General features: G+C 41.6%; 1 protein-coding gene across 1 annotated transcript in view; it reads right to left on the bottom strand.

Moving 5' to 3' along the window:
* The window catches only part of lonp2 (lon peptidase 2, peroxisomal), a 33,703-nt gene extending 8,332 nt beyond the window's left edge, over positions 1–25,371 (bottom strand). The window contains exons 1-13 of the mRNA XM_083917185.1: positions 25,081–25,371; positions 22,755–22,890; positions 20,527–20,640; positions 18,572–18,703; positions 16,618–16,740; positions 16,374–16,537; positions 13,964–14,058; positions 11,935–12,053; positions 11,007–11,146; positions 7,066–7,207; positions 6,679–6,829; positions 5,365–5,491; positions 1,413–1,552 (exon numbers count right to left, since the gene is read on the bottom strand). Coding sequence (XP_083773311.1) covers positions 1,413–1,552; positions 5,365–5,491; positions 6,679–6,829; positions 7,066–7,207; positions 11,007–11,146; positions 11,935–12,053; positions 13,964–14,058; positions 16,374–16,537; positions 16,618–16,740; positions 18,572–18,703; positions 20,527–20,640; positions 22,755–22,890; positions 25,081–25,313 — 1,816 coding nt within the window. The 5' untranslated portion in view covers positions 25,314–25,371. The remainder of the gene's footprint in view (positions 1–1,412; positions 1,553–5,364; positions 5,492–6,678; positions 6,830–7,065; positions 7,208–11,006; positions 11,147–11,934; positions 12,054–13,963; positions 14,059–16,373; positions 16,538–16,617; positions 16,741–18,571; positions 18,704–20,526; positions 20,641–22,754; positions 22,891–25,080) is intronic.
* Positions 25,372–27,711: the final 2,340 nt, after the last annotated feature.

Below are 27,711 nucleotides of genomic sequence, written 5' to 3'. Positions count from 1 at the left end.
TAACTGCTAGACCACTGGGGCATTAAACTAGGCCGCAGCTTGGCTCAAGGCGTTCCTGAATAGTATGCTGCTGCAGAGTTCAACCAACGTTACTGAGCCTGGTAAGTTTCACTTTTCAAATGTTTTGCCTTGTTGCAAACCAACTATTAATAGCAGCCAATAGTAGCTATGCTAGCTTGGGTAATGTAAGCTGGCCAGCTAGCATGATATTGCCAACAATACTAACATTAGCATACATACTAACATTACTTTTTTAACACTGCCGCTGGCTCACTAAACGTTAGCAACTACCAACGTAACTTAACCAGTTCGGTGTACTATGAACCTCGACTGGGGTTAGCGAGGTATCTTGTGCTCAAAGCCGTGACACGAAAGTCACTCTCTTTTAGCATCGCTGTATCACCTTCATCTCCCATGAGATGTGCATTCATGTGTAGCTTAAAAAGTTCCAATTCCTATATCACATGGAAAACTTATTCACTAAAAGTTATGCAATTATGTTCAGTGTGGTGTATTACACCTTTGCATTTCTTGAAATATGGAATAAAGCAGGGTGGGCGTTTTTGCATTTTGCCAGCACACCTCCCCAGCCTTATTATGTGCAACTGTGTTGGCCCTTGCTGTTATATGTAGAATGGGAGGTAGAACCTTTAGTTACCAAGCTCCTCTCCTGTGGAACCAACTTCCAAGTCCTGTTCAGGAGGCAGACACTGTCCCCATATTTAAGAGTAAACTTAAAACTTTCCTCTTATAGTTAGGGCTTACAAGCCCTTAGTTAGGCTATAGGCCTAGTCTGCCAGGGGATAATCCTGTTTCTGATACTCTGAACTTCTCTCCTCTCTGTCTGTATCATTCATGTCTCATCAACGTCTTTTCTCTCTTTGTCTCTCCCTTTCTTTCTCCCCAACCGGTGCAGACAGATGTCCGTCCTTCACAGAGCTGGGTCTGTCTGACATTCCTGCCTGTTAAAGGGAAGGTTTTTATTTGCCACTGTGTGCTCAATGGGAGAATTGTTGGGTCTATGATCTGTCTCCAGGTCTGAGAAATTAAACCAATGATTAAGTGCCAAAAACTGCAGTTCATCAATCGTCCACTTGAGGCTCCACAAAAGCACAAATCCCCATAAAGCCCCATGTTAAAATGCTCAACTTTACATGAGAAATAAACATGGACTGGGAAAAAAACATCTACTCTGCTACTGTCACCTAAGCTCTGGGCCATGTTTGTGGTGCATTATTATTACTGTTACTGCGGTTTGTGCTATCTCTCTGAATTCAAGTTGACAGATGCTAAGTTATTCCATCTCTAGACTCCACAAAGACCTGCACGCTCATTAAAATCTAGGGGTTTGACCCTTTACCTTTCAACCAATCCGATCTGCCCACAGAGACAGTCAGAGGTCAGGTTCTTACCCTCCTGCTGTGTAGGGCCCTGGAGGGTCGAAGCCTCTGTTTTAGTGACGGTTTGAGCTTCAGTGACCTTCACAGCCACAGCACGGCAGATTGCCCCAAACTTCCTCTCTAGGGAGCGCACACCGGCCTCACGGGTGTAACTAAAAGAACAAGCACATGCAAACAATCAGCAGATGGATACAATTATGTGGGGGATGAAGTTTCACTGTAGCTATACTGGAAATGAATATTAATGCTTCATTATGAGAGAAATAAACTGGTTTCTACTAAATCCTCTGCACTTTGTCTTGACCCCAAACAACCCAGACTGCTTCTGTTTCTTTGAGGATTTAAAAGAGATCCAGCCAGATAAATCAGCAGTATCCCCAAGGATGCGCACCAAGCTGTGTACTGTTAGCTGTTTCTATAGTAGCCACAAACCAGACTGGAGTGCGGGCTCCATTTGTTAGGTCTGCAGGCAACATACTGCTTACCATCTGAACAGACCAGAAAGCTCCTAGTTTGCAGATTTCTTTTTAAACATGCCAGACAGTTTGATCAGTACTTAATACTATTAAAGTCACACTATTGCTAAATTAGGTTATTAATATAGACAGATAATTGGAATGGTTCCAGCTTCTCGATTGTTAGAATTTGCTTCTTTTCACTGTAACTTGAATGTATTTAGATGTACTGATGGGACATAAGGCTCCAGAAAATTGTGATCTACATGTTGCACTATTTTCTCACTAAATGATAAGCAATGCATAAAAAAAAAATACTCAAACTCATATTAATCAGCAAATAATTGCAAGTCCAAAGCCAGACCTAGAGTAAAATGTGCACTGGCTCAGATCCCATGGTGTTAGAAACAATAACCACTGTAGAGGACAACAGAACTGGAAGCAAATCCACTCTGTGAAGAAAAACGAAAATAGACCAACACACTAGATGGTTGCAGATAAAGGAGGCTGAGCTCAGTCATCTAAAGGAGGTTCTCTCTGATCAAAGGGTTACCTTGTCAGAGAAGTACTCAACATTGAAAACAACAGTGTGAAAAGATAGTTCACACTAAAAATTCAGGGACTAATGGTATGGCTCTGCTCTGCGCTGAACACAGAGCAGAGCAGAGACATGTGATGTGAACATAATGTTGTCTGGGCGGTTAACAGGCTCAGTAGTGAATCATGAGTGACTGAGGACCTTCAGGTTTGCATTTTAATATGTAAACGTGTTTACATTTAGCTTTTGTTGCGTTATACAATAACATCCAGTTTATCAAAATAAAATAAACATAGCCTAAATGAAACCATCAATTTATTTTGTTAGAGCAAAATTAATTGTTAAGATTAATCGATAGAAAAAAAGTTGTTTGTGGCAGCCCAATATTGTGTAGATTTTAATAAAGGGATCTTTTTCAGTCCTAATACGTCTTCAGTCTCATTTAGTGGGAAATCGTATCATGAACTCAGTGTATGGTTGCATCCCTAGTCAACAGATGAAGTGAAACGCTAAAGACTCCACAGTCAGTGAGTATTGAGTGATATTCCGTTATCTTGAGGTCAGAGGTCAACAGATTTTTCCTTTGGAGTGTTTTAAGCCCCCTGCCTGACCAGCTAGCATGCAATAGTCGGCCCCAATGGTTTCCTTAAGTTTTCGTGTTTCATGTGATAAATAAATGTTTTTATCAATCAATATTATATTATTATAAAAACTATACTATACTGCTTTACTATTATAAAACTCAGCCGTAGTTGGGGTAAGTTAGTAGTTAAGGGTACATACCCTGTTTTAATAATATTAGGGCTATGCAGGCAGCCCTAACAGATTTTTTCTTTGACTAAGACCTAAACCTAAATAAAAACAGACCCTGTACAACTATGCATATATCTTATCTATTATTATTCATCTACACTATGTTAAGACATTTATGCTGAAAACCTGTTTAGCCCTCCTTTTTTCCCAAACAGAAAGCAGAATCGATACCAGCATTGTTATCGATTAAATCTTAGCAATTCCCAGCCCTATGTAGAGGTAGTTAGAATAACAGTGAATAGATACCTGACTGGCCTATTCACTGGCCATAGAACACTATAACAAATCTGTGGTGGCTCTCACAGAGGGGACATAGGTGGTCCCCTCTGCCCGACAAGCCTAGTACTGTATGATGTTGTTTCCAGAGGCTAAACCAAAGAGGAACTGGCTCTGACAGCATACTGTATAATCTCAGGTGATGAATAAAGCAACAACAGTGACAACCCTGGATTATCTGGTTTCAATTAAAAGAACATAATATGGTATAGTGTGACCACCTTCAGTAACTAAACTGGGCAAATTGTCCTCACGTGTACATTTTTTCAGAAAATAATTTTAGTAACAACAACCGCACATAAAATTAGCTCTGCACCTCTGTAATTAAGTTGAGCTTAAAGTGAAATTCAGGCTTAAAATCAACCCAGGGTCTTTTTCGGCAAATACACTCATCAAATAAGCCATCGAGAGAATTCTTTCATGTAACAACTATTAACGGAGAAATCCAGGAGAGTCACTAACAGTTGCTAACAGTCAAACGTGGCTAACACTGATTAGCTCAGGACAGCAGGATGAAGGCATTAAAACGTTGTTTTTTTTAACCACTAATACTGCTCAAAATAACAGCAAACCTCTGCAGCAGCATGAGAAGAGTCCCTACACAGAAAACAAAGCACCAACAATGTAGTTAGTGAAGCCAGAGTTTATTAAAAGAGTGTTTTAAAGACTTATTTCCTGGCCCCTGTACCAGCTCCTCTCATAGTAAAGTCCATTCAAGTGGATTACCAAAGTCAATCCCAAAAGAAGGAGCCCATTGGTGCTTTGTTGTCTGTGTAGGGACTCTTCTCATGCTACTGCAGAGGTTTGCTTTCATTTTGAGCAGTATTAGCAGGGGTGTAGTGCTATTTTACCACTGGCGCACCAATGACGCACGTGCATGTGCGTTAATTGCGCACCTGAAATAACACACTGACGGTGACTGATGACCCATGCGCACGTTGCACATTGATCATTAATGTTGCTCTACGAGATGAAACGCCAAAGCCCAGATCCCACCTGGGCGCGCTGCATCGGTAACAGGTTGTGTCTCGTGAACACCTGCTGTAAAACCTCAAAGGAGAAAGAGCGATGAAAACGGAGTATACTGTGTGGCAGTTGTTTATCTGAAAGATATTTTGCACTTTGCAGGTAAGTTGGCACGTTATTTCAGTTTGTGTGTTGTCAATGTTTATAAGCAGCTTACCGCATTAATGCCACACACACACAAGGTGACAGATCCATGAGCGTGGATGCACTGAATATGTTAACATGGGCGCTGCACAGGCAGGATGTCTGACCATTACCGCTGTTGATATTGATTTGGGTCTAGCAATATTTTACCCTCTTAGCTTGTCCAAGAAAATGAAGGATATTTTGCTTCCCACAGTTGAGCTAAATTGTTACGGTGCCTATATAATTCAATCCTTTTCCACTATCATTCAGCATTTTGCTGCTGATGGACAGCTTCCAGAAATTTAAAGGTGGAGTGTTTTCTTTCATGGTATTTAGTGCACAAGTTGACATCTTGAATCAATCGAGCTACCTTAAATATCAAAATGATGACAAAGTATTTGTTGTGCCATCTCAACAGATTATACTATTATGTTTTTCTCACTTGGAGAAAAAAGTGCCGGAGTGCCCGGAGTATTAGTGGTTAAAAAAGCCGTTTTAATGCCTTCACCGTGCTGCCCCGAGCTAATCAGTGTTTTAGCCATATTCTGCTGTTAGCAGCTGTGGAGGATTTCTCCGTTAATAGTTGTTACACGAAAAAAATAAATCATCTAAATGGCTTATTTGATGAGTTTATTTGCCGAAAAAGACTGGGACGATTTTACGCCAGGATTTCCCTTTAAGTTAAGTTAGTTTCCTTTTAACAATATATATGTTTTGTTAGTGTGTGTACCTGCATATTATATCCTGTGTTGTGTCTTGTGGTATATGCAGCTGTTGAGGTGTTAATCCATGCTGCTCCAGCTGGTTTGGGATCAGGTGACGGTGAGCTATCTCTACTTTCTCCTCTTGAGTGTAGCCTGAAAAAAAAACGTGAGCACACACACACACACACACACACACACACACACACACACACACACACACACACACACACACACACACACACACACACACACACACACACACACACACACACACACACACACACACACACACACACACACACACACACACACACACACACACACACACACACACACACACACACACACACACACACAGTTCTTGATTTATGGAGCAATCAATCTTTGTAGAAAATAAATAACAGACTTTCTTTGTTATCTCGATGAAGTTCACAAATTCTCACTCTAGAGTTTTGTTTTGATAACTGAATATTTGACAGGGGCCATGTCTCAGTCATAGTATGAGGTGTAAAGCCATCTACGTTGTCCCACCACAAATGAGCTCAACAGAACAATGACTTGCTTTTGGTGTCTGAGGTTGTGCGTTCAAGCCCAAGCTGATACAGAGGAGATGTGCTAATGCCTACTCAGGCATTGTACTGTGTGAGTATTCAATTTAAGAAGCTTTAAATAATTATGGTTCAGGTAGCTCTACTGGCAGACTGTCATGTCCTCCTCCTTCTCATTTAAGCAGCCCCTTGCTCCACAATCCGATCACAAACGCTATCTTTAATTTGATTTTTATATATTTTAATTTAATTTTAAGTGTTAATAATGAAAGACGAACTCATGTGTATTTGTCTTGTCTTTTTTTTGTTTTTTGATCCGTCGCACTACTAACCAACTGTGATGACACAATTAGGCCAAAATGGGTTTTCTCAGGAGGGTGGCTGGAGTCTCCCTTAGAGATAGGGAGAGAAGTTCAGCCATCCGTGAGGAACTCGTAATAGAACCGCTGCTCCTTTGCGTTGATGAAGAGGCCTCAAGTGAGTGTGGATTTTTAGTCCTAACAGAACTTTGCCTTAGTATGCTTCATTGACACAAGCCGTATTTAATTCACTTGGCATTTGAGAAGTACTTCTTGAATAAGTATAGGGATGAGTGGTGGCAGGTAGATTTGCTAGGACATGCATTTTCTCAAAATAGTAAAGATAAGCTACATACTGCAGGGATCCAGTGTGAAATCAATTATACAGATGCACTCTGCCTGGGATTAGTTATGTTGCAAGAGTTTGGCTTTTAAGGTCAAATGGAAACTGCGGAGATGATTCCTGAGACTGACTCTAGGCTCCTAAACCCACCTGGTACCTGCAGCACCTCCATCCTGTCCAGCAGGGCAGGGGGGATGGTTGCTGTGGTGTTTGCAGTGGCAATAAATAGCACTTGGGAGAGGTCAAAGGCCACATTGAGGTAGTGATCTGTAAAGCTGTGGTTCTGCTCTGGGTCCAAGACCTAAGGGAACATGTAGAGACCTTTTCAGTGTGTGTTTTTACTTCATTTATCATCGGTTTACAGAACAACCCGAGGAACACAAACATGAAAAAAAAACACTAAAGGCAAAAAAGCAATTATATCAAAAGTTAAGGTGAACAGGCAGGTTAAATTAAAAACGGCAGGCAAGAATTAAAAAGCAGTGAGGTTATCTGATACTAGTACACGAGTCATCTGAGAAAGAAAACAGAGCTTGCCTCCAGCAGTGCAGCTGCTGGGTCCCCTTGCAGGCTCTTCCCCAGTTTATCCACCTCGTCCAGGAGGAAGACAGGATTGTTGACGGCCACTGTCTTCAAACCGTTGATAATGCGGCCCGGCATGCTTCCTACATATGTGCGTCTGGAGAAATGAGCAGGATTTGAACTACTGACCTACTGTGTAAATAATGTCAACAGAAAAGTACAGAAATACATATGTCAAAGTGAACATTGTGCCTTCATTCTTTTTCAACATGCCACATTATTATTGCATGGTCACGCTGTTATTGCCTTATTCTAAAACAATGCACGCACTACCACGCAACAATATCTGACAGCATGAAATGTCAGGGTTCTGGGGTTCAAATAGAGGATATAAAAGAAACAACTGGGGTGGTCTATCTATGAGAGGATTATGTTTGAGTTGAACAAAACAACCTTTAAGAACCTTAACAGAACTTGAAATCTTTATCTGTTGAACTCTGTTCACTGTTGGTAGGTGAGACACGTTTTCCATCTGGCTGAGAGATGGTGTCTCAGCGTTGTAGACTTGAGTCATTGTGACTCTGACTCCAGAAAACTCAAGTCAGTGTTTTGTTCACTTGAAACCAAGCCAAACCAACTTCCTGGTTGATCCAATAAGGAAGTTCCAAAAATTGCAGTTCTCGGAGTGTCCAATAGGGGCAGATTTCATAATAGAGCAGTTTCTCATTGACCCCCATGTTAAACAGGCTGTTTTCACTGCATAATTAAACCTATTTAAGGCCTGGGACAAAAAAAACATTCTAGTCTGTATGTTTAGGTCATATCTCCATGACAACACTGAGGGGGGTGAAATTTGTTGTACCAGGCTAGTTTTATTTTATTGGAGGTTAAAGTTTATGAATAATTGGGGGCGCGGCCTCTTGAGTGACAGCTAGCCTCTGGCCCTCATTTCTCCTCAGAGGCTAGTTCTCAGGATTAGCATGCTAACTGCGTCATCTCGACCAGGACTGCGGTCATTCGTGTGGTGGTGTTACCATAAGTGACAAGATGGTTTGCTCTTCGATCAACTGTTCAAACAGATGGTTTAGGAACACAAATGTAAGCTCTGTTATGCAAATTAAATAGCCGCACTTGACCTCCTGTGTCAGTCTCTACCCTCTTAAAGATCCCGTAACCGTTTTTTCATTTACAAAAATGACTCCAGATCGGTTTGCAGCCAAGTGAGAAACGGCTGGGATGAGGATCAGGAAAAGCAAAGTTTGGGATCCCCTGCTAGAGCTGCTGCCCCTGCGATCCGACCCCGGATAAGCGGTTGAAGATGACTGATGAGTGATTCCCGATCCCTCCCGGTCCCGGGAAAAGTCTCAACATTGACTCACTCCCGTTTATCTAGTAGCGTGTCTGTTAGCCTAGCTCCCGGGCGATGGTGCTAATGTGTTTAATCCAGTAAACGTCAGCCAGATGGATGTATCTCCCTCCCCCCAACGTCACATACATGCCCTTTTTTGGTATGAGGAAATGAGGAGGAGTCAAAGTCTGACAAGATGGTGACTCCCAGAGGTGAGTACGATTGGATCAAGTAGAGAGATTGGACCTCGATGGACAGGCTCAACCATTTTTTATACAGTTAATGCTTTCAACTTTACTTGGCTGAAAATAAATGACTTGACTTGTATTTGGAAGTTAAAGACTTGAATTGACACATGATGTCTACAATAACTTGTGTTCATTTTATGTTTTCAGTTCAAATATAAAATACTATCAGAAAGACTACCATGTCCTTCAAGCTCTTTGCGACGCTACAGATCATATCAGATCATCAGAGTCTTTCGAATGCAAGACCTGGAGCCGGTTTCATAAACACAGGACTGGTTTTTAGTGTTAGACCAGTGTTACAGTAATTTTGCTGCCTGATTAGTCTAGACATTTTAGACTATCTTAAGCCAAAAAAAGTTAGCCACTATAGCCCCAGGCTAACATTAAAGATTTCTTTGTCACTTAATCTCTTTAGTTCTCTGTTATGTTTCTATCTATCAAAGAGTGAGTTAAAACAATGGTAATTGATCATATGACCCACTAATAAAAGCACTTGTTGCATCTTTAGTCAAGTATTTCGATTGGTGTGCACCATCACCATTGTTTTACCTCCCTCTTTGATAGAAAGTAACTTAGCAGACAATTAAATAGAAAAAAAACATATGGATTATATCTTTAAAATAACATTTCCAAATCATGGCGATGCTACACTAACTGTTGTTAGGCCATAATTCATTGAACGTCAGTGATGATGAGGTTTATTTCCAGCATCACTAAAAAAAGCACATCTGAATGTGTTGAATCCTATAAAATGAATGCAGGACCTTGACAATCTTCTAAATTACACACAGGTGGATTTCCAGACATGCTGAAGAGAAATTGGCTTAGTTTTTTTTTTTGACATCTTGGGCCAGTGTGTCTCAAATATTTCATCCTCTCCAAAAATTAATCTTTAAAGAGAACTTGAAACAAGACCCATTTGTCTTTATTTCTTTTTTGTCAGTCTGGTGATTCTGTTTGAAATGTCATCCAAATACTTAGCTAAGGGAGCGATCTTATGTTCCCCGGGTCCTATGTTCCCAGCTTTTTAAGAAAAAGGTCAGATGTTCCCCGCTTGTGACAGAACGGGTTCTTTGTTCCCCGGTCTGTTATTATTTCCACAATCAGTGCCGAATTCCCCAGCAAATAGGCCTATGTAGACCCTAATAATACCCCCTAACCCTGACCCTAACAGTAATCCCTAACCCCAACAAAATGCTGAATTAAATCTGCGAAGGTAAAGGTAACAGAAGGCCAAAGAGCAGCAATCTTTTCCATGAAGAAGTTTTTAAAGCTTTCACAGAGGGCACCTGGTGACACTTGACTTCATTGTTGGACACACACATTTATCTGCAGCTCTACTGGTTACTTTCCAAGGTGGCAAGCTGCTCTAAGGAGACTTAAACCCTGAGACAGCAGGTTGTCCAGATGAAGGCCAAAGGGATGACCCTCTCAGCCATCAGAGAGAGGTTGGGCGTTCATAGTCTTTGATTTCAAGAATATTGAAACTTTACAAGGGCACAGATTGATTTAAGTCCCTCAAAAAGGGCCGGTCGTCCACGTGAAACAAGTGCACGAGAGGACAGGATTATGAGAAGACTCTCAATGGGGAGTCAGTTCAACACTGAACAGGGCAAGGATTTGTCTCTGCACACAGTGTCTCGCCGTTTAAGACTTTTTGGACTGAAAGCCTACTCTGCAGTGACCAAACCTCTCATCAGCAGAAAGAATAAAAAGGCTAGACTTGTCTCTGGCGGGGTGAATGCAAATGTTTATGTGAACCTCCTTCAGCAACATGCAGTACCTTCACTGCAATTGTCTCTCAATCAACTGCAATTTACATGCAAGTTAATGTCCCCTGTCGCACTGTAAAACAGGTTAAACAGTTCCTTGAAGCTAAGAATATTGAAACAATGAAATGTCGAGGACAGAGTCCAGATCTTAACCCCATAGAGAATCTCTGAAAATCTTTGTCAACAAAGCAATGTCTAAGAAACCCACTACAGTTACTGACATGTGGAAGAGACTAAAGAAGAATGGACCAAGATCAAACCAGAGCAGTGTGAGAAACTAGTGATGTCCTGTGGGCACAGATGTGCTGAAGTCATTCAAAGCTGTGGCCTCTACACTTTTAATCCTATAGAAGAAAACAGTGTTGAAATCTTCTCTTCTGACACAATGGTTACTGTTCTCTAAAGAATTTTCTCATCTTTGATACCTCTCAGGACATATGTATATTTATGTATATATCTTTATATATATCCCCCTACCTTTGTTGTCCACTACCATATAGGGAAACCATTCCCTTTGCATCTACACTATGGTCATGAGATATCTGCTGTTATAGACTCTTGTGTAGAGTTGCTATGTTATGAGCATACCTGTGTCCGCGGATGTCAGACTGGTCACAGACGCCTCCCAAAGCGATGCGGTGAAACTCTCTACCCAGAGTCCTGGCTATGGAGCGTCCCACACTGGTCTTACCTACTCCTGGGGGGCCCACAAAGCAAATGATGGGTCCCTGGAGACAAAGCAGTGGCATGAGATTCACTGATGAATATGTGACACATTATAGAAATGTTGATGGACTGAGCAACCATGACGGTTCTAAAGGGGGGAGATGGAGCTTGGGGTGGGTTGTAAAGGGGGGGGGGGGGGGGTTGTTGTAATATTAAGCCTGGACCTCACCCTGGTCCCCCTAACAAGACGTCTTTTTGGCTACATTTTGGCAAGGAAAAACTGACATGGCTATTTTCATGGGGATACCTTGAACTCTGACCTCAAGTCCCTCTTTTCAGACATGCACATGGTATGATAATCTAGACAGTTTGGGCAAAACAATACAGTTTCTTGTAGTGTATTTGAATGTCCCTAAACAGTATTGGAGTTGCATAAACTGGATCTGACTCGAAAAACTGACTGGAGACCCTGTTTTTGAAACCTCACCGTATAAAATGAGCTGTTGTGACCTCTGGGATAATCACAGCCTCATGAAACTTTATGACTACTAACTGAAGACCTAAGGCATTCAGAGGATGGATGGCTTACTTACGGATATTCACATTGAGTGGGTTTCTAAGCAGTTGCACATGTGTTTCTTGCAGGAATCTCTAAATGTCTAAAGTTTTTATACCAAATCAAAGCATGGATTTTCCTATTGGGTTGATCAATGTCTGGGTGTCATAATGTGGTATTTCAAAAGGTTTTGATAGTTTTTATCAATTCTCAAGTGGTTTAAATGGTTAAATATAGCAGCATTAATTTTTAGAACATAGGAAAACTGCCACTGGTGAATGATCTAAGACGCACCTTCAGGGACGTCTTCAGCTGCCTAACAGCCAGATACTCCAGCACGCGTCTTTTCAGTTTGTCCATAGCATAGTGATCGTTGTCCAAGAGGGTGCGAGCGGCTCGGATGTCCAGGGAGTCTAAAGAGAGTGTATGTGCGTGTGTTGGGGTGTATGTGAATGAGATGGAAACATTAAAGGTCAAAGAGGTACTGTACACTTTTGAGCTGTAAACTAAATGATATGACTGTACTGTGATGAAACACATTGATGCTGGTGTTAATATTGAAGTTTCTCACTAAATTTGCTAAAGGTTTTAAATCTACCCTGAGCTTGCATTTTCAGAAGGGTGCCCCCAAATAGTCGACCAAGCCCTGGTCGACCAAAAAATCATTAGCTGACCAAAATTTCATTGGTCGATTGGTCTAAGGAAAAAAAACAAAAAAACATTTTGTCTTGTCAAAATTAAGTGAAAATCTATGTGACTGGCGGCTGGCCTAAAAGGCTGGAGGGCTTTTAATTTGAAGGCTCAGATACAGGAAGTCTCGACGCCTACTCACTCAATGTTTTTTTTTTTTTTTAAACACAGCACGGGCAGTTAACAATTATCAGGAAAGATATCTAAAATATGGGATCAGTTTGAAAAGAACAAAGATGACCCCAAGAAGGCCACATACAAAATTTGCGTCAAAAACATCTATGTACCGTTAGACGAAAATGACCTACCATCATAAACATGTAAGTAACATTCGACGAACATGACCTACCACCTTAAACATGTAAGTAACGTTAGACGAACATGACCTACCATCTTAAACATGTAAGTAAGTTAGACGAACATGACCTACCACCTTAAACATGTAAGTAACGTTAGATGAACATGACCAACCACCTTAAAACATGTAAGTAACATTAGACAAACATGTCTACCTCCTTAAACATGTAAGTAACCTTAGACGAACATGAGTGATACAAACATGATATCAAAGATTGAATGTTGATTGATCATATGACCCACTAATGAAAGCCCTTCTACCTACCTGTTTGCCAAGTATTCAAATCTGTGTGTCTGTGGTGACATTCCCTCTCTAAAGGTAAATAAGTTGCGATTTTATGTCACTAACAGTTATGCTCGGTTCTCTTCGGAAATTAGGAACCTCAACTTATTAGTCAGGATTGTAGTAAGGACAGAAGTGTAATGGGAACATGTGTGTGTGTATTATTTTAAGAGGGGAACATATAGGGGACGGACTGGAAGTAGAGAGGTGAAGAATGTTTTTCAATAAAGTTTACAAAAGAGCAAAAAAAATTAAATAGTCAACACCTATAGTGACATTGAACGTGACAAGATGGTTGCTCTGAAAGAGCAGGCTCGCCTGTAGTTACATCTTACTGCCACAGAGGCTGCTAGAAACAACGTATCTCAAAACTCATGGGGTACAACTTAACAATATAATATGTAATGAAGACTCTGAAGGAATTTAATAAATCTGTACTATTTTTCTGTGAAACGTTGGTGCTTGACATCTTCAGATCTCTACAATCAGCACAGTTTCAACATTAGTGTCACCAGTTCAGTATCTGACCAAATGTCTGTTCTGAGTGATGAAACACTATGATGTCACTGAACCCTTTGACCTCTGGATAAGAAATATCATTACTTCATCATTTTATCCTGTCAGACATATGTGTGAAATGTTTGTGAGGTCACAGTGACCTTGACCTTTGACCTCCAAAATCGAATCAGTTCATCTTTGAGTCCAAGTGGACGTTTGTGCATTTAAAGAAAATCCCTCCAGTGGTTCACAAGATATCACACTCACAAGAGCAGGAGTGGATGGACAGATGGACAGAAGGAGGAACAACTCGAAAACATAACAGCCTCCACGCTGGTGACAACATCTTTTTACACTTGTAACACTTATAATTGTTGGCCAGAGTGCAAAGACAACGCTACAGAGGTATCAGAAATATCATTCACAATCTGAGGAATCTGACAGTTTTGGCTTGGGGACTGGTCTCTGCTAAAAGTCGCCTTCAGCTTTGTTTACCTTTGGTGCTTTTACTCCATGGCAGTTCTACCATCAGATCCAAGTAGTTTCTTGTGAGGGCATACTCAGGCATGGACTGGGGCATCTTCTTCAATCTGAAACCAGAAAAATTTGATTAAATATATAGGCTGCAGCCCTTCTGGCCCGTCGGTACCTTGCAACTGCCCCCGGAGTCTTCTGGGATAACATATTCGGGAAGGACAGTTGGACAGCTTCCCTGACCACCGGTGTCCATCAGGGTGTTCGAGGGTTACCGCCCCTTGAGGCACCTAAGACCTTGAGGCCACAGCTCACTGCCGCAGCTTCAGCAATGGAAGCTTGGAACATTGCCCTCACCGGTTTAATGCGTCCAACCTCCACAGGGATGCCAGAAAAGCTTCGCCGGAGGTGTGAGTTGAAGATCTCTTGGACAGGGGCCTCCTCTAGATGTTCAAGGTTCACCCGCACTGCTTGTTTGGGCTTACCTGGTCAGTCCAGAATCTTCCCCCATCCTCTGACCCAACTCATCACCAGATAGTGATCATTTGACAGCTCTGCCTCTCTCTTCACTAACAAACATACGGCCTCAGATCAGATGATACAATCACAAAATCGATCATCGACCTTTGGTCTAGGGTGCTCTGGTACCACGTACACTTATGAGCCTCTTTTTGTTCGAACATGGTGTTTGTTATAGACAATCTGTGACTAGCACAGACGTCTAATAACAGACGACCGCTCGGATTTAGATCAGGGAGGCTGTTCCTCCCAATCACGTCTCTCCAGGTGTTGCCATCATTGCCCACGTGGGCGTTGAAGTCTCCCAGCAGAATTATGGAGTCCCCTACTGGAGCCCCATGCAGGACTCCATTCAGGTTCTCCAAGAGGGCCGAATACTCTGAACTGCTGTTCCGTGCATATGCACAAACAACACTCAGAGTTTTCCCCCCTACCACCCGCAGGTGTAAAGGGGGCGACCCTCTCGTCCGTCGGGGTAAACTCCAGCACTGCGGCGCTCAGCTGGGGGAAACTCTAGAGAAAAATAGGGTCCAACCCCTATCCAGGAGTACGGTTCCAAAACCAAGACTGTGCGTGGAGGTAAGCCCCACCATATCCAACTGGTAGCGTTCCACCTCCTGCACAAGCTCCGGCTCCTTCCCCCACAGAGAGGTGACATTCCACGTCCCCAGAGCCAGCCCAGAGCAGAGCACCTGACCCCAGCGGTTCCTCTTGTGAGTGTTGGGCCCACAGGATGGAGAGGGGGGAGGTGCGTGTCACGTCACTTTTTCGGGCTGTGCCTGGCCGGGCTCCGTGGCAAACCCCGCCACCAGGCGCTCGCCGTCTGGGCCTTGATCCAGACGGGGGCCCCGGGATTCCTCCGGGAAGGGTTCTCTCTTCCTCTTCATCGTTCTTCCATAAAGTCTTTGTGAACCATTCTTAGTCCGGTCGCTCGCCTGAGGCATGCTGGGCACGCTCATGTGCATCCGTGCTTTTCAAAAGCCTACCTCTCTCAACCGGGCCGGGGTACAGATGTACTCACACTGGTCAAACGAACTAGACTTTAGCTTTGAAGCGTGTTGGGCGCGGTACGGATGGACAGCATGAGTGCGCCCTGAGATAAAGTCTATATATATATAGATATAGTCTAATGACATTAAAACGCACGCCGAAATGGCTTTGTTTCTCCTTGATCAATAAGCTAACTTTCATGTTTACTTAGCTGTAACGGCTAACAGTAACTGTCAGTCAAACTCCTCTAATACTTGTTTTTATGGTGTGATTTTCCGGAGGGGATGGGTTCAAACAGGCTCAGGTCTCCTGTAGTCTACTGGGTCGGGTCTGACCAATCTGGCGACAAGACTGCTGGAATTATTTTGTGTTGTTGCGACTACGATCTTTAGACACTAGATGGCGGGGTTCTGCTCATTCTCCATATTCAACCTTTAAGGTAGGTTTGGGTGATTTGACAAAAATATCTCTCCATCCCCAGTTGTAGATTTTGGGGCATTTGTTTAGGCAATGGTTATCATTTTTGCTAATTTGATGGCAATCATTGAAAGAACAATTGGGATAGCTGCTCATCAAGCAGCGGGCAGACAGATGGGAGACAGCACTTAAAGGCATATTTTCACATCTAACTCTGTGAATTGAGGATTTACTTCAACCCAACCCCACATTAATGTGGGGTGGACAAGCTATTCTCATTAAAGTGACAAGCTGCTCCTCAAGTTTGGCTTTAGGTGATCTCTCCCTCGTTGACATCACCAATATACAAATGAACATATGATGTCATTTGCACTGTCAAAACCCAGGGAAACCCCTTAAACTTACAACAAATGAAGAGATATTTGAAACTGTGGCTGTTAAAAACTTTTGAGGGATAATTAGGACACAGTGCACACAAATGTCAGGGCTTATAACGCAAGTTCACCTCTTGAGCTCTTTGAGGCAAACTTTAAGTGCAGCTTCAGGCATCTTGGCCCCATGGACCTTCCTTTCCAAGGCTGCAGTGTCATCACCATCCTCATCTTCATCTTCCTCATCCAGGTTGAACTGACGGCCAGGGAACACTCCTCCTTTACGCCCTGATAACACCTGAACAGATGAGACTCAGAGAGGTGAACAGGCATTTAATTACAGACACTCTTGAAAGGAAAGGGAGAAATGTTTATTACCCTCTTCTCACTGTCAGGATTTATTTTCCTGGTTTTCTGCAGAAGTTTTAGTCCCTCTATCTGTCTGGTCAACATGGGCAGAGCCTTCTTAAATCGTTCCTCCAAGGTCACTGCATCTAGGACCTTCATAGCAAAAACTTGATTTCAGAATACACACACTTTGAAAAAAAAATTGCAATTATGTAGAAAAGTATAAATGATGCTCTTACGCCAACAACACAGTCATCAAAACAGCAGAGAGAAAAAGAAAAATGAAATGTTCAGACGTAGAGCTACAGGTCCTGACTAAGGAGGTGCAGAGCCATTCCTCCAAACTTCAGGCAAGGAATTTAAACAGTCTGTCAGTGCTGTTTGTGTTTTAACACACACCTTAAGGGTCTACTCACACTTACTATCCGTACCGTGCCCAAACAGTACAACTGTTCTGTGCCAAGGCACGGTACACTTCCCGGCCACAGCCCAGTTGAGAGAGGTGAGCTTTTGTAAAGCATGATTAATTGTGTACGAGCACAAGCACGAGCATTGATGCTGGTCCTGATGTCTGTTTATATACACTACTGTTCCCCGCAACAGACTTTTAAAAAGACACAGCCAAACAGTTCACAGGGGTGTTTACTGCAGATTTGGTCAGATAAAAATATTAAAAAACAGTTGGACAACAAAAAATCTCTGAGGGGTGATGATTTATACGGCTAGGCAAAGGTCCTATTGGATTTTCTCTGTCTTTTCTTTTTCTTCCTTTCCCCAATGAATTGTCTTTTTGGAGGGTTTATCGTTTCAAAAACTCACCAAACTTGCGAAAGATTCAGGAATGGTGAAAATGTACATAGTTCATTGGTTTCAGAATTGGACGTGGCAAATTGGCTTGCCGGCGCCCCCTAGAATACAGCCCCTTCTCCAAGGTTGACGTAAATTTATGAAACCAGTCTGCATACAGTATATAACTCTTGGAGCGATGTCCTAAATACAACTGACAGTCAGCCATTTTGAATTTTATGGCCATTTTCCAATATTTGCACGTGTTGTACTTTAATGAACTCCTTCTAGAGATTTAACCCAATCAACTTCGAACTTGGTCAGTTACATCTTAAGACATGTCTGATGAAATGATGCTGAAAACCTTTTCCCTGTATTGTGTTGATGTGGCGTGCCGCCAAAATATCACTTTTAATCATAAAACAGGAAGTTGCTGTAACTTCAGCATACATTGTCCAATCTGCCCCAAATTTCTCATGCAACAGAGTCCTATCATCGAATAATTCATTTCCCACGTATTCCAGATTAAAACTAGTAACTTTGGTAAATATTGAGAATTTCAAGTATCAAAAGTTTTATGTCCTACCACCAAGCGTTTAATGTTAGTACATATTTCAGTCACAGCTAGTAACTTAAATGTAACGTTAATATGGAGATCTGTTTCTTTCCTAGCAAAAGTTAAATGATGCGCTACAGGTGCGAAGGGCCATTCATTGCTGCTTGCAGCTTTAATTAGAAATTGTATTGTTATTGTAAATATATGTAGATGGTGTATCTCTACTTCCTCCAACTGTTCAAAAGTGAAATATCCTGGATACAGGCACCGACGTCTTGTCATTTGGAGCCAGATTCAGCGCAGTAGAGATTGAGCAGTATCAAAGTCCTGACCATACACCCACCAACCAAAAGAAAGTCAATCATAGCTGTCAATTATGACATTTCACCCCATTGTAGCATCAAATAACTAATTAAAGATCAGCATGATCAGAACTACCTAAAATGACAGAAACCATCTCTAGGAAAAATATTTTATTTGATGTGTACTGTAACTTTTTAATGAAGGCTTTATGACTTATACTGCTACCAGATGTTTAAGCTTCACTTTTGGGGAGCTTTGGTAATTTCAAAATTTAAATGTGAATGTCGTGTCATTTTGAAACATGGTGTTCAAATGTATCAATACTTTTGACAACCTCACCTGTAGTTTCTCTTTGTTTGAGGTGCGGATCATGGAGGCTACCACATCCGGTAAAGTTTCCTTGGGCAAACTGTCCAACAGACGCCTGAACTTAGCCACCACTGGAACTGACATATCCAACATACCTAACAACTACAGAACACACACACACACACACACACACACACACACACACACACACACACACACACACACACACACACACACACACACACACACACACACACACACACACACACACACACACACACACACACACACACACACACACACACACACACACACACACACACACACACACACACACACACACACACACACACACACACACACACGATTAGATTTACTCACAAAATGAAGTGCATTGTCAAGGCTAAAGTCAACTGCATCATGTTGCTGTCCCAATCCATCACAGTTTAGTTGCTTATTTATATCCTCATTTTGTTTAGTTTGACTCTTTTTAAATCATTTTCTTGTGTCTTTTTATATTGACCTATGTTGCTTTTATGTCTTTTCTTCATGCCTCCTATGTAATCCAAATTGAAATTCCTTATTGTTGAAAGGTGCAATACAAATAATATTGCCTTGTCTATGGGGGATAAAGGAATGTTGCCGGTTTCTTGTTATTAACTTTTGACGTATAGAGTTTTCCAGGAATCGCGAAAAAGCGTTGGCATTGATGATATATGATGAAGTCCTTTTTTTACTTTGAGTTATAGGTGCTACAAGTGCTACACACCTGCAACCCACAGGTCTTCTCACTCTCCAGAGGAGATTAGATAAGAAAGATCTTTATTCATCCTGGAGGAATTTTGTGTGCCCAATACCAAAACTATGCTGCAATGCACCAACAAAAGCAGTGAAGAACTCCCTAGTCAACACAAATGAAAACAAAGCTGGATTCACTTAAAAAACACATTTGTTAAAGCTTATGGATACCCACAGTGTTATGGTGAGTGGCATTGAATAAAACAAACATTTGTTTGTTTATCTGACCAGAGACCGTATGTATAGACGTTTGTACTGTTTTAAGATGTTCTAACAAAAGAAGTACCAAAATTAGGCAATATGGAATAACATTTTCTCAGATGAGAAGTTGTTTTTCAATACTTTACTGTTTACAATGTATTGAATTGAATATATCACTAGAGGTAGCCCCTTATTCAAAGCTAACATAAAGTTAAGTTACCGTCCTGATAATACATGAAGCTAACACTAGTTTATGTCATGTATTTAGTTATTAATAACTAATCAGTAAGATGCTTAAAATTATGTTTTGTCCTGTGGGTTAAATAATGAAGATCACAGTCAGTATCTGTGCTCCCTATGTGGAGGTGATCTGGTAGTCCACTATGACCTAAAGGTCTGATGACATCATTGACATGCATAATAATTAACCATGTGCAGGAGTGGCACTGTGTACAGCTGGTAGAGAGGAGGGGCTGTTTTGCCCAAGCCTGCAGCTACATTAACAAGAATTGGCCACATTAAAAGAAATGTCGTAAAATTAACCGTTAAACCCAGTTCAGATCACCGAAGGGTTCGGTGCCTTGCTCAACAGCACCTCGGCAGTGCCTAGGAGATGAACTGGCACCTCTCCAGCCACCAGTCCACGCTCCATTCAGGGACTCAAACCAGCGACCCTCTGGTTCCCAGCCAAGTCACCTATGGACTGAGCTACTGCCGCCCCCAAACATGTGCGTTGGCCGGGAACACCTCCCTGTACTTCTGTTTTACTTTTTTCTCCGACTTTTCTCGTAGCTGGACACACACACACACACACACACACACACACACACACAGACACACACACACACACACACACACACACACACACACACACACACACACACACACACACACACACACACACACACACACACACACACACACACACACACACACACACACACACACACACACACACACACACACACACACACACACACACACACCTGTACAGCAGCCTGGTAGAACTTGTAGGACAGCTCCCCCAGCTCTCCATCTTCCTTTGCTACACCCTCTGTTGATGGGGTCGTGTACTGCTCCAGTTTATCCAGTTGCTCCACCTGCATTTAAACATTGGAGAGGCACATACTGCAGTCACCCACTTCTGTATTGGTGAAATACTGAGAGTTAGCTGTTTATTGTTTGTGTTTCTAATATTGCCTTTTAAAAGGAGTTATTAGTAATGAGGCCCCAGAAATGCACCTTTGACAATACCTGTGGATACACCAAGCCCCCACCACAGCGACTTCCTGGTTGATCCAATCAGGAAGTGCCAAAAATGCAGTTCTCCGAATGTCCACTAGGGGCAGTTTGCACAATAGGGCAGTTTCTTATTTACCCCCATGTTAAACAGGCCGTTTTCACAGCATCATTAAATCTTTTTAAGGCTTGGTAGAAAAAAACATTATAGTCCTTATGTTAAGGTCATATCTCCATGACAACACTGAGGGGGGTGAATGTTTTTGTACCAGGTTAGTTTTTATTTTATTGGAGGTTAGATTTTATGACTAATTTGGGGCGTGGCCTCACTTCTCCCTACCTAGAGGTATACGTCAGCCAGATGTATATCACATCAATGCCCTTTTTTGGTAAGAGGAAATGAGGAGTCTGACAAGATGGAGACTCCCAGAGGCGAGGACGAATGGATTAAAGTCCATGGGTTACATCCACAAATTTTTTAATTCTGAGTGAAGTCATTCTGATTGGAGATTTGGGGTCAACTCTTTACAGGGGATGTGATCTAATATGGTCTGGTGTCTACAAGCGCTGATGCTTACGAACTCACTTTGGACTGAGTTCCATGTGAAGGTTTCGAGACAGATTTTCCATGGAAACTCCAAAGGATGTGATATTATGCTCCGCTAAAATCAAATGAGCATGCTGTTCTTCTGTTATACATTCTTCAGCGGTGGCCCCGAGATGGACTTAAGGTTGGTGGCTGTCCTCCAACCTGTCACGGAGGTGAACTCGGGAAGGTCCAGGATCAGACCCCCAGTGCTGGGGTTAAGGCTGGCTGAGTGTCAGTGGGCTGTGGCCTCTGCAGGGTGTGTGTAGCAGAGGCCCAGCATGTGTGGACTCTGTCGCGATTGTACAACAAAACACCTTTTTCCTGTTGCTGATACAAATCCTAGAGGAAAGACGGCCATGTGGAATATGCTGTGGTTTTAGCTAGAAGATTAGTCAGTCAAGACAGTCTTGATTGGATAACATCCGATAATTCATCTAGGCTCCCGGGGCTGATCTGGCTGGCTCACAACCTGCAAATTACTTTATCAGTTAACGTTACCAAGCAAGCCATGTCAGATCCATGCAACTTAGCTAAGTTTCAGCTATCTGGCTAACGTTAGCTTGCTTGCCTGCTAATGTTAGCTCACCGAAACCTAAGCTTGCTGTGGCTTGGTCAGTTGCTTCGTTGTGTTGGTTGATTAAGGGATTTGCAAATAGCAGGCTAATGATATTGTAAATATGATTGTATTTCATTTTACAGCATTATACCAATATGATGGTGGTGAATTATGTTCAGTCTCACTGCTTTGGCTATGGATTGTGCGAGCATGCGTGCGTGGGCAACAGGATGCTGACGTTCGCTACTGGCCACAATCGTTGCTAATAACAAAGAGTTTTTTGAAAGTTACAGAGAACCTTTAGCCCTGTTTTTCTCTGCTGAGCTGTAGCTTTAGCTAGCTCATGTGAGCTAGCAGTTTTAGTTAGCCCTTTCAGCCGAGAAGGCCAAGCCTCTCAACCATGAGTATGCTTCCTTCTGTGTAGGGATAAAGATGTAGTTCTGTAGAAAGAAAATACTGTAGTTCCAACTTGAAACTACTCACAAGAAAGAGATGTTGCTGCAGAATTTTTAAAATGTATGATTTTGGTGCTTTAAGCACCTCAAGCTGTATGTTAACTGAATAACACAAAATAAGGATTTACACATTCACATTTAACTACATATAATTTCCAAGCACCTTAAAAAATCTGCACTACTAAAAAACTGGACAACACTACTGTGCAATACCTTTAACCTTAGCCGCTTTTCTTATCCATCTGTATATATTATCTTTATTAGTTATTTGTATATTTTATCCTTATTGTTGTTGGAGTGAACTTTCCCCTTTAATCTTGAAGGATGGATTTGTTGATCCTAATAAACTATTGTCTGATATTAAATCATTTTTACCTCTGCCAGGACAAAGGGTCGCTCCTTTAGCAGACTTGACACACTAAAACGGCACAATCCGGTGATGAGGAGGGTGTAGTGGGGCTTGGGCCAGTTGCTGCCTACCACCTGCACTGCTATCCCTGCTGTACCGATTCTACAGAGACAGATACAGAGAAAGTGAGAGTGAGACAGGTGACAACTCACTGGAGGAGGGTCAAACCCAATTGTCCTGAGCTTAACAGAGGCATTAGCTTATACTAAATGATAATCCGATTGTTTCGAGTTTGTTCAAATTCAGTCATTGAATTTGCTGATTAGGATCAAACAACACTGTTAGAATCAGCAGGTTTGCTGTAGTTTCCATCCAAACCTTTCTTCTGCATCTTTTTCTCCTCAGTACAAAGTAAAGCAGTTACTTAAAAGACTTCCAGGAAAACATGCAAGATTCTCAAAATCCTTTGGTCATTTGGGAATAATAAGTATATTGTGTGATGCTGACACTTTCTCAAAACATGCAGTGTATGGGCATCAATAACTTCATTAGTCAAAAGACTTGACTTCAATTTACGATTATAAAATCAGGAAATCTAGTTTCTTAGCAGCAGTGCAGCTTGAATTACCACTGTGGGTGTACATGGCAGTGTATGTGAATTTAAGTTGGCTACAGTTATATGTTGAAAGTGGCTGATTTGAGAAGGCTCCTGAAGGTATTAATCAAAGACATGTGCATGTTCAAAGGGAAAGTCTGAATGGGTATAAGTAGTACATTCATCTTTTCCCTAAATTGTTGTAAAGCGTGTTCTTAAGTGCCCCCTAAAGGCCAAAACGTGTGCTAAAGTGCCCTCTTGGAGCCAAAACATATACTTAAGTGCCCTCTTGGAGCCAAAACGTGTGCTAAAGTGCTCTGTAGGAGCTAAAGTGTGTGCTAAAGTGCCCTCTTAGGAGCCAAAACGTGTGTTAAGGTGCCCTCTTTGGAGCCAAAACATGTGCTAAAGTGCCCTGATGGAGGCCAAAACGTGTGTTAAAGTGCCCTCTAGGAGCCAAAATGCGTGCTAAAGTGCCCTCTAGGAGTCAAAACGTGTGCTAAAGTGCCCTCTAGGAGCCAAAACGTGTGCTAAAGTGCCCTCTTAGGAGCCAATGCGCGTGCTAAAGTGCCCTCTTAGGAGTCAAAATGTGTGCTAAAGTGCCCTCTAGAAGCCAAAACGTGTGCTAAAGTGCCCTCTAGAAGCCAAAACGTGTGCTAAAGTGCCCTCTTAGGAGCCAAAGCACGTGCTAAAGTGCCCTCTTCAGTGGCGAGGATGTGCTATATGTGCCCTTTTTTTCCTTTTTGCCCCTACCCTTCAAAAAGTCTGTGCACGCCACTGTGGCTGATTTGAGAAGGCTCCTGAAGGTATTAATCAAAGACATGTGCATGTTCAAAGGGAAAGTCTGAATGGGTATAAGTAGTACATTCATCTTTTCCCTAAATTGTTGTAAAGCGTGTTCTTAAGTGCCCCCTAAAGGCCAAAACGTGTGCTAAAGTGCCCTCTTGGAGCCAAAACATATACTTAAGTGCCCTCTTGGAGCCAAAACGTGTGCTAAAGTGCTCTGTAGGAGCTAAAGTGTGTGCTAAAGTGCCCTCTTAGGAGCCAAAACGTGTGTTAAGGTGCCCTCTTTGGAGCCAAAACATGTGCTAAAGTGCCCTGATGGAGGCCAAAACGTGTGTTAAAGTGCCCTCTAGGAGCCAAAATGCGTGCTAAAGTGCCCTCTAGGAGTCAAAACGTGTGCTAAAGTGCCCTCTAGGAGCCAAAACGTGTGCTAAAGTGCCCTCTTAGGAGCCAATGCGCGTGCTAAAGTGCCCTCTTAGGAGTCAAAATGTGTGCTAAAGTGCCCTCTAGAAGCCAAAACGTGTGCTAAAGTGCCCTCTTAGGAGCCAAAGCACGTGCTAAAGTGCCCTCTTCAGTGGCGAGGATGTGCTATATGTGCCCTTTTTTTCCTTTTTGCCCCTACCCTTCAAAAAGTCTGTGCACGCCACTTGTGCTGAGACTGATGGGGTTGACTGCTGGTGAAAGGTTAAAGTCCAGTTTGTGATACAGAGCTACTGCTAAACTGTAGACGTTTCTAGAACAAATCACACACTGCAGCTTCTGTCAAGACTGATGAACTGCACATAACACAAAAATATAAAGATGACATGTGATGACATAACTCGTATAACTGGCAGTCATTTAAGAGATGGGGACATCCTGTACTGTCAGCTGGTACGTCAACCTCTCGCCTCTATAACAAGACACCTTCTTATCTAATTCGGGAAATGACTCAACCTATTACTCTCTATCCAGATATTTAATGAAATGTTTATTACTTGTGCAAAGTGGGGAGTTCGTCGGTGTCATGCTCTGGGTCTCTGGTGTTGGGAATCACTCCTATGATTGTGCTTTTCAGAGAAGTCCCCTTCAGCAGCCGTTGGCTGACCAGGTGCATGTTCCGCGGAGAGTCCACGCTGAACCTGACGGTGGAGCCCGGGAGCAGCACCCCTTCATTGCTCAGCAGCAGCGGGAGACGGCTCGGGATCTGAATTCCGCCACCGGAGGCCATTGTCCGATGTTTTCAGAAGCCAGGTCACTGTTTATAACACTTCTCCTCTTACTGTCAAACAGACCTACACAAGTGTAAACAGAAGACTTCCGAGTAGTACTTTCAAAATAAAAGTCTCATCGATGAACCGAACACATAATTACCTAAGTTAAACGCGTAGAAATACACGAAGCACGTGTGCGATAAAGTTGCTAAAATTAAAATGCGGCTGTATTTGTTTCCACACAATTTTTTTGCACCATTCTTTGCCCTGAAATTCCGTATTTAGGATTGTTTCCTCTCCTTCTCCTTCTTTGACTTCCTCTACACTCTACGGTAAGTACGTAAGGACAAACTACACGATATCGCATAACATCCATAACACCAACACTGTAAAAGAAGTTACAAAGCATCTGCAGCCTGTTGGCTGTATTTTAGAATCAGAATCAGAATTAACTTGATTTCCAAGTATGTAAGCAGATTACATACAAGAAATTTGACCTGGCGATTCTGACAAAATCACAGAAAGAATACACATCATTTAGCAAAAAAGGCACTAAAATATTATGTATATAGAATATAAAATGTAAAGTTAAATGTGCATTTAGTTTCCATCTGTTAGATGTGATAGAAAGTAACGCAGTGCACTAACTGAGGTACTCTACTTAACAGCAATCTTGAGCTACTTCTGTTCTTCTATTCTACTTCTATTTTCTGCTTAAAGGCCTTACTGCCTAAAGGACTTACTACTTAGAAGATTAAGATTCTACTTGCAGAGCATAGGGTCAGTTTATAAAAAATGATGCATTAATATAGATTAAACTACTAATTATTTAACTGCCCAACAGTATGAAATGGTATAATTAGGTCAAACTAGACCAGGTGCAACATTAAAATGCTTCTATTCAATTCAATTCAATTCAATTTTATTTATAGTGTCAAATCATAACAAAAGTTATCTCAGGACACTTTACAGAGTAGGTAAAGACCACACTCAATGACTTATTTATGATTTACATAGACCCAACAATTCCTCTGTAGAGTACAGTGGCAACGAAAACCTTCCCTATAACAGGCAGGAACGTCAGACAGACCCAGCTCTGTGGAGGACGGCCATCTGTCTTGACCGGTTGGGGAGGAAGAAAAGGAGAGAGAAAGAGAGAAAAGACACACAGATGGACAGAGAGAGACAGACAGACACACTTCCAGAGATGCAAGCAAAGCCTAACAGTAACTATAATATTTATAGTAATGTGAATATAACGTATATGTTAAGGCAGTTAATACAACAGAATAGTAGAAACAAGCACAGCTAAGGTGACAGAATATGAAAATGATAATAATTATGGTGGCAAACATGATCAATGATGAGTAGTGGCAATAGCAGCTACGATACAGCTACAAATTTTATAGTTTACAAGTGAATACATCAGAAATAATAATGATTGTTATAATATAATCTGACAGCGGTCAATATGCTGCATAGTGATTACTTACTGGGCTCCCATATAATGACCATCTTATTTCACAATAACCTACTGGTCTAGTTACCACAGACTACGTAATAAACTTGGAGGAAGCGAACACAAGCATGTTGTTTTTTTTAACGGTTAGCAAATATAATTCTAACTTCCAGAGTTAATTTTGTATTAGGAACAGTCTTCTGTTCAGTTGCATTATCCTACTTTTTAAATGTATTACTTTATTTGTATTTTTTTTTTTTTTTACTTTTAAACTATCCAGGTTCAGAGAATACAACACTTTTCCAGAAGTTTATATCTCATGACCAGGACCTATAAGCATAGTCACGTCCCTGTATAGGTGATATATGATGATGCTTATATTGGTAAAATTTCTAAATTAGCAACACAAGATTGAAAGTCCTGCATTTCACTATGCAAAACAATTGGACAAATTGGAGTAATAACAACCGACTCACTTTAATAATGACTGGACACCAGACACGGGGTTAGTTGATAAAAATAGCAATTTAATTTCTATTTCTTTCATTGAAGTACTGTCAAATAGCATTATACATTTCCAAAAAAATAAATAAATTCAATATTTTGTTTATAAAAAAAAATCAGTTTCTAAAAACCACGGACAACAAGTATCCATGTGTTATCAATTCTCTGTTGTTGCGAGCTTCGTGAAATATTACTTTATGTTGACAATAAGGGATTTTTGAATAAATCTGTAAATGCTCTTATGGTTACAAAAAGACAACCATACAGTTATATATGATTACGTATTATAAAAAAATATACTTGCTGCATTTAGAGCAGTACACCAATAATTATAATTTATTTATTACATCATTAAAGCTCCTTTCAGACTCAGGCTCAACCCATTGCTGTTTATATAACATCATCATTCTCCCCCTGAAAGTAAAACAAATAAGCTTACAGGATTTTAACTA

Source organism: Echiichthys vipera (assembly GCF_963691815.1).
Source record: "Echiichthys vipera genome assembly, chromosome: 7".
NCBI lineage: Eukaryota > Metazoa > Chordata > Actinopteri > Perciformes > Trachinidae > Echiichthys > Echiichthys vipera.
Note: the sequence above shows the minus strand (reverse complement) of the source record. Positions and strands in the feature narration are given on the sequence as shown.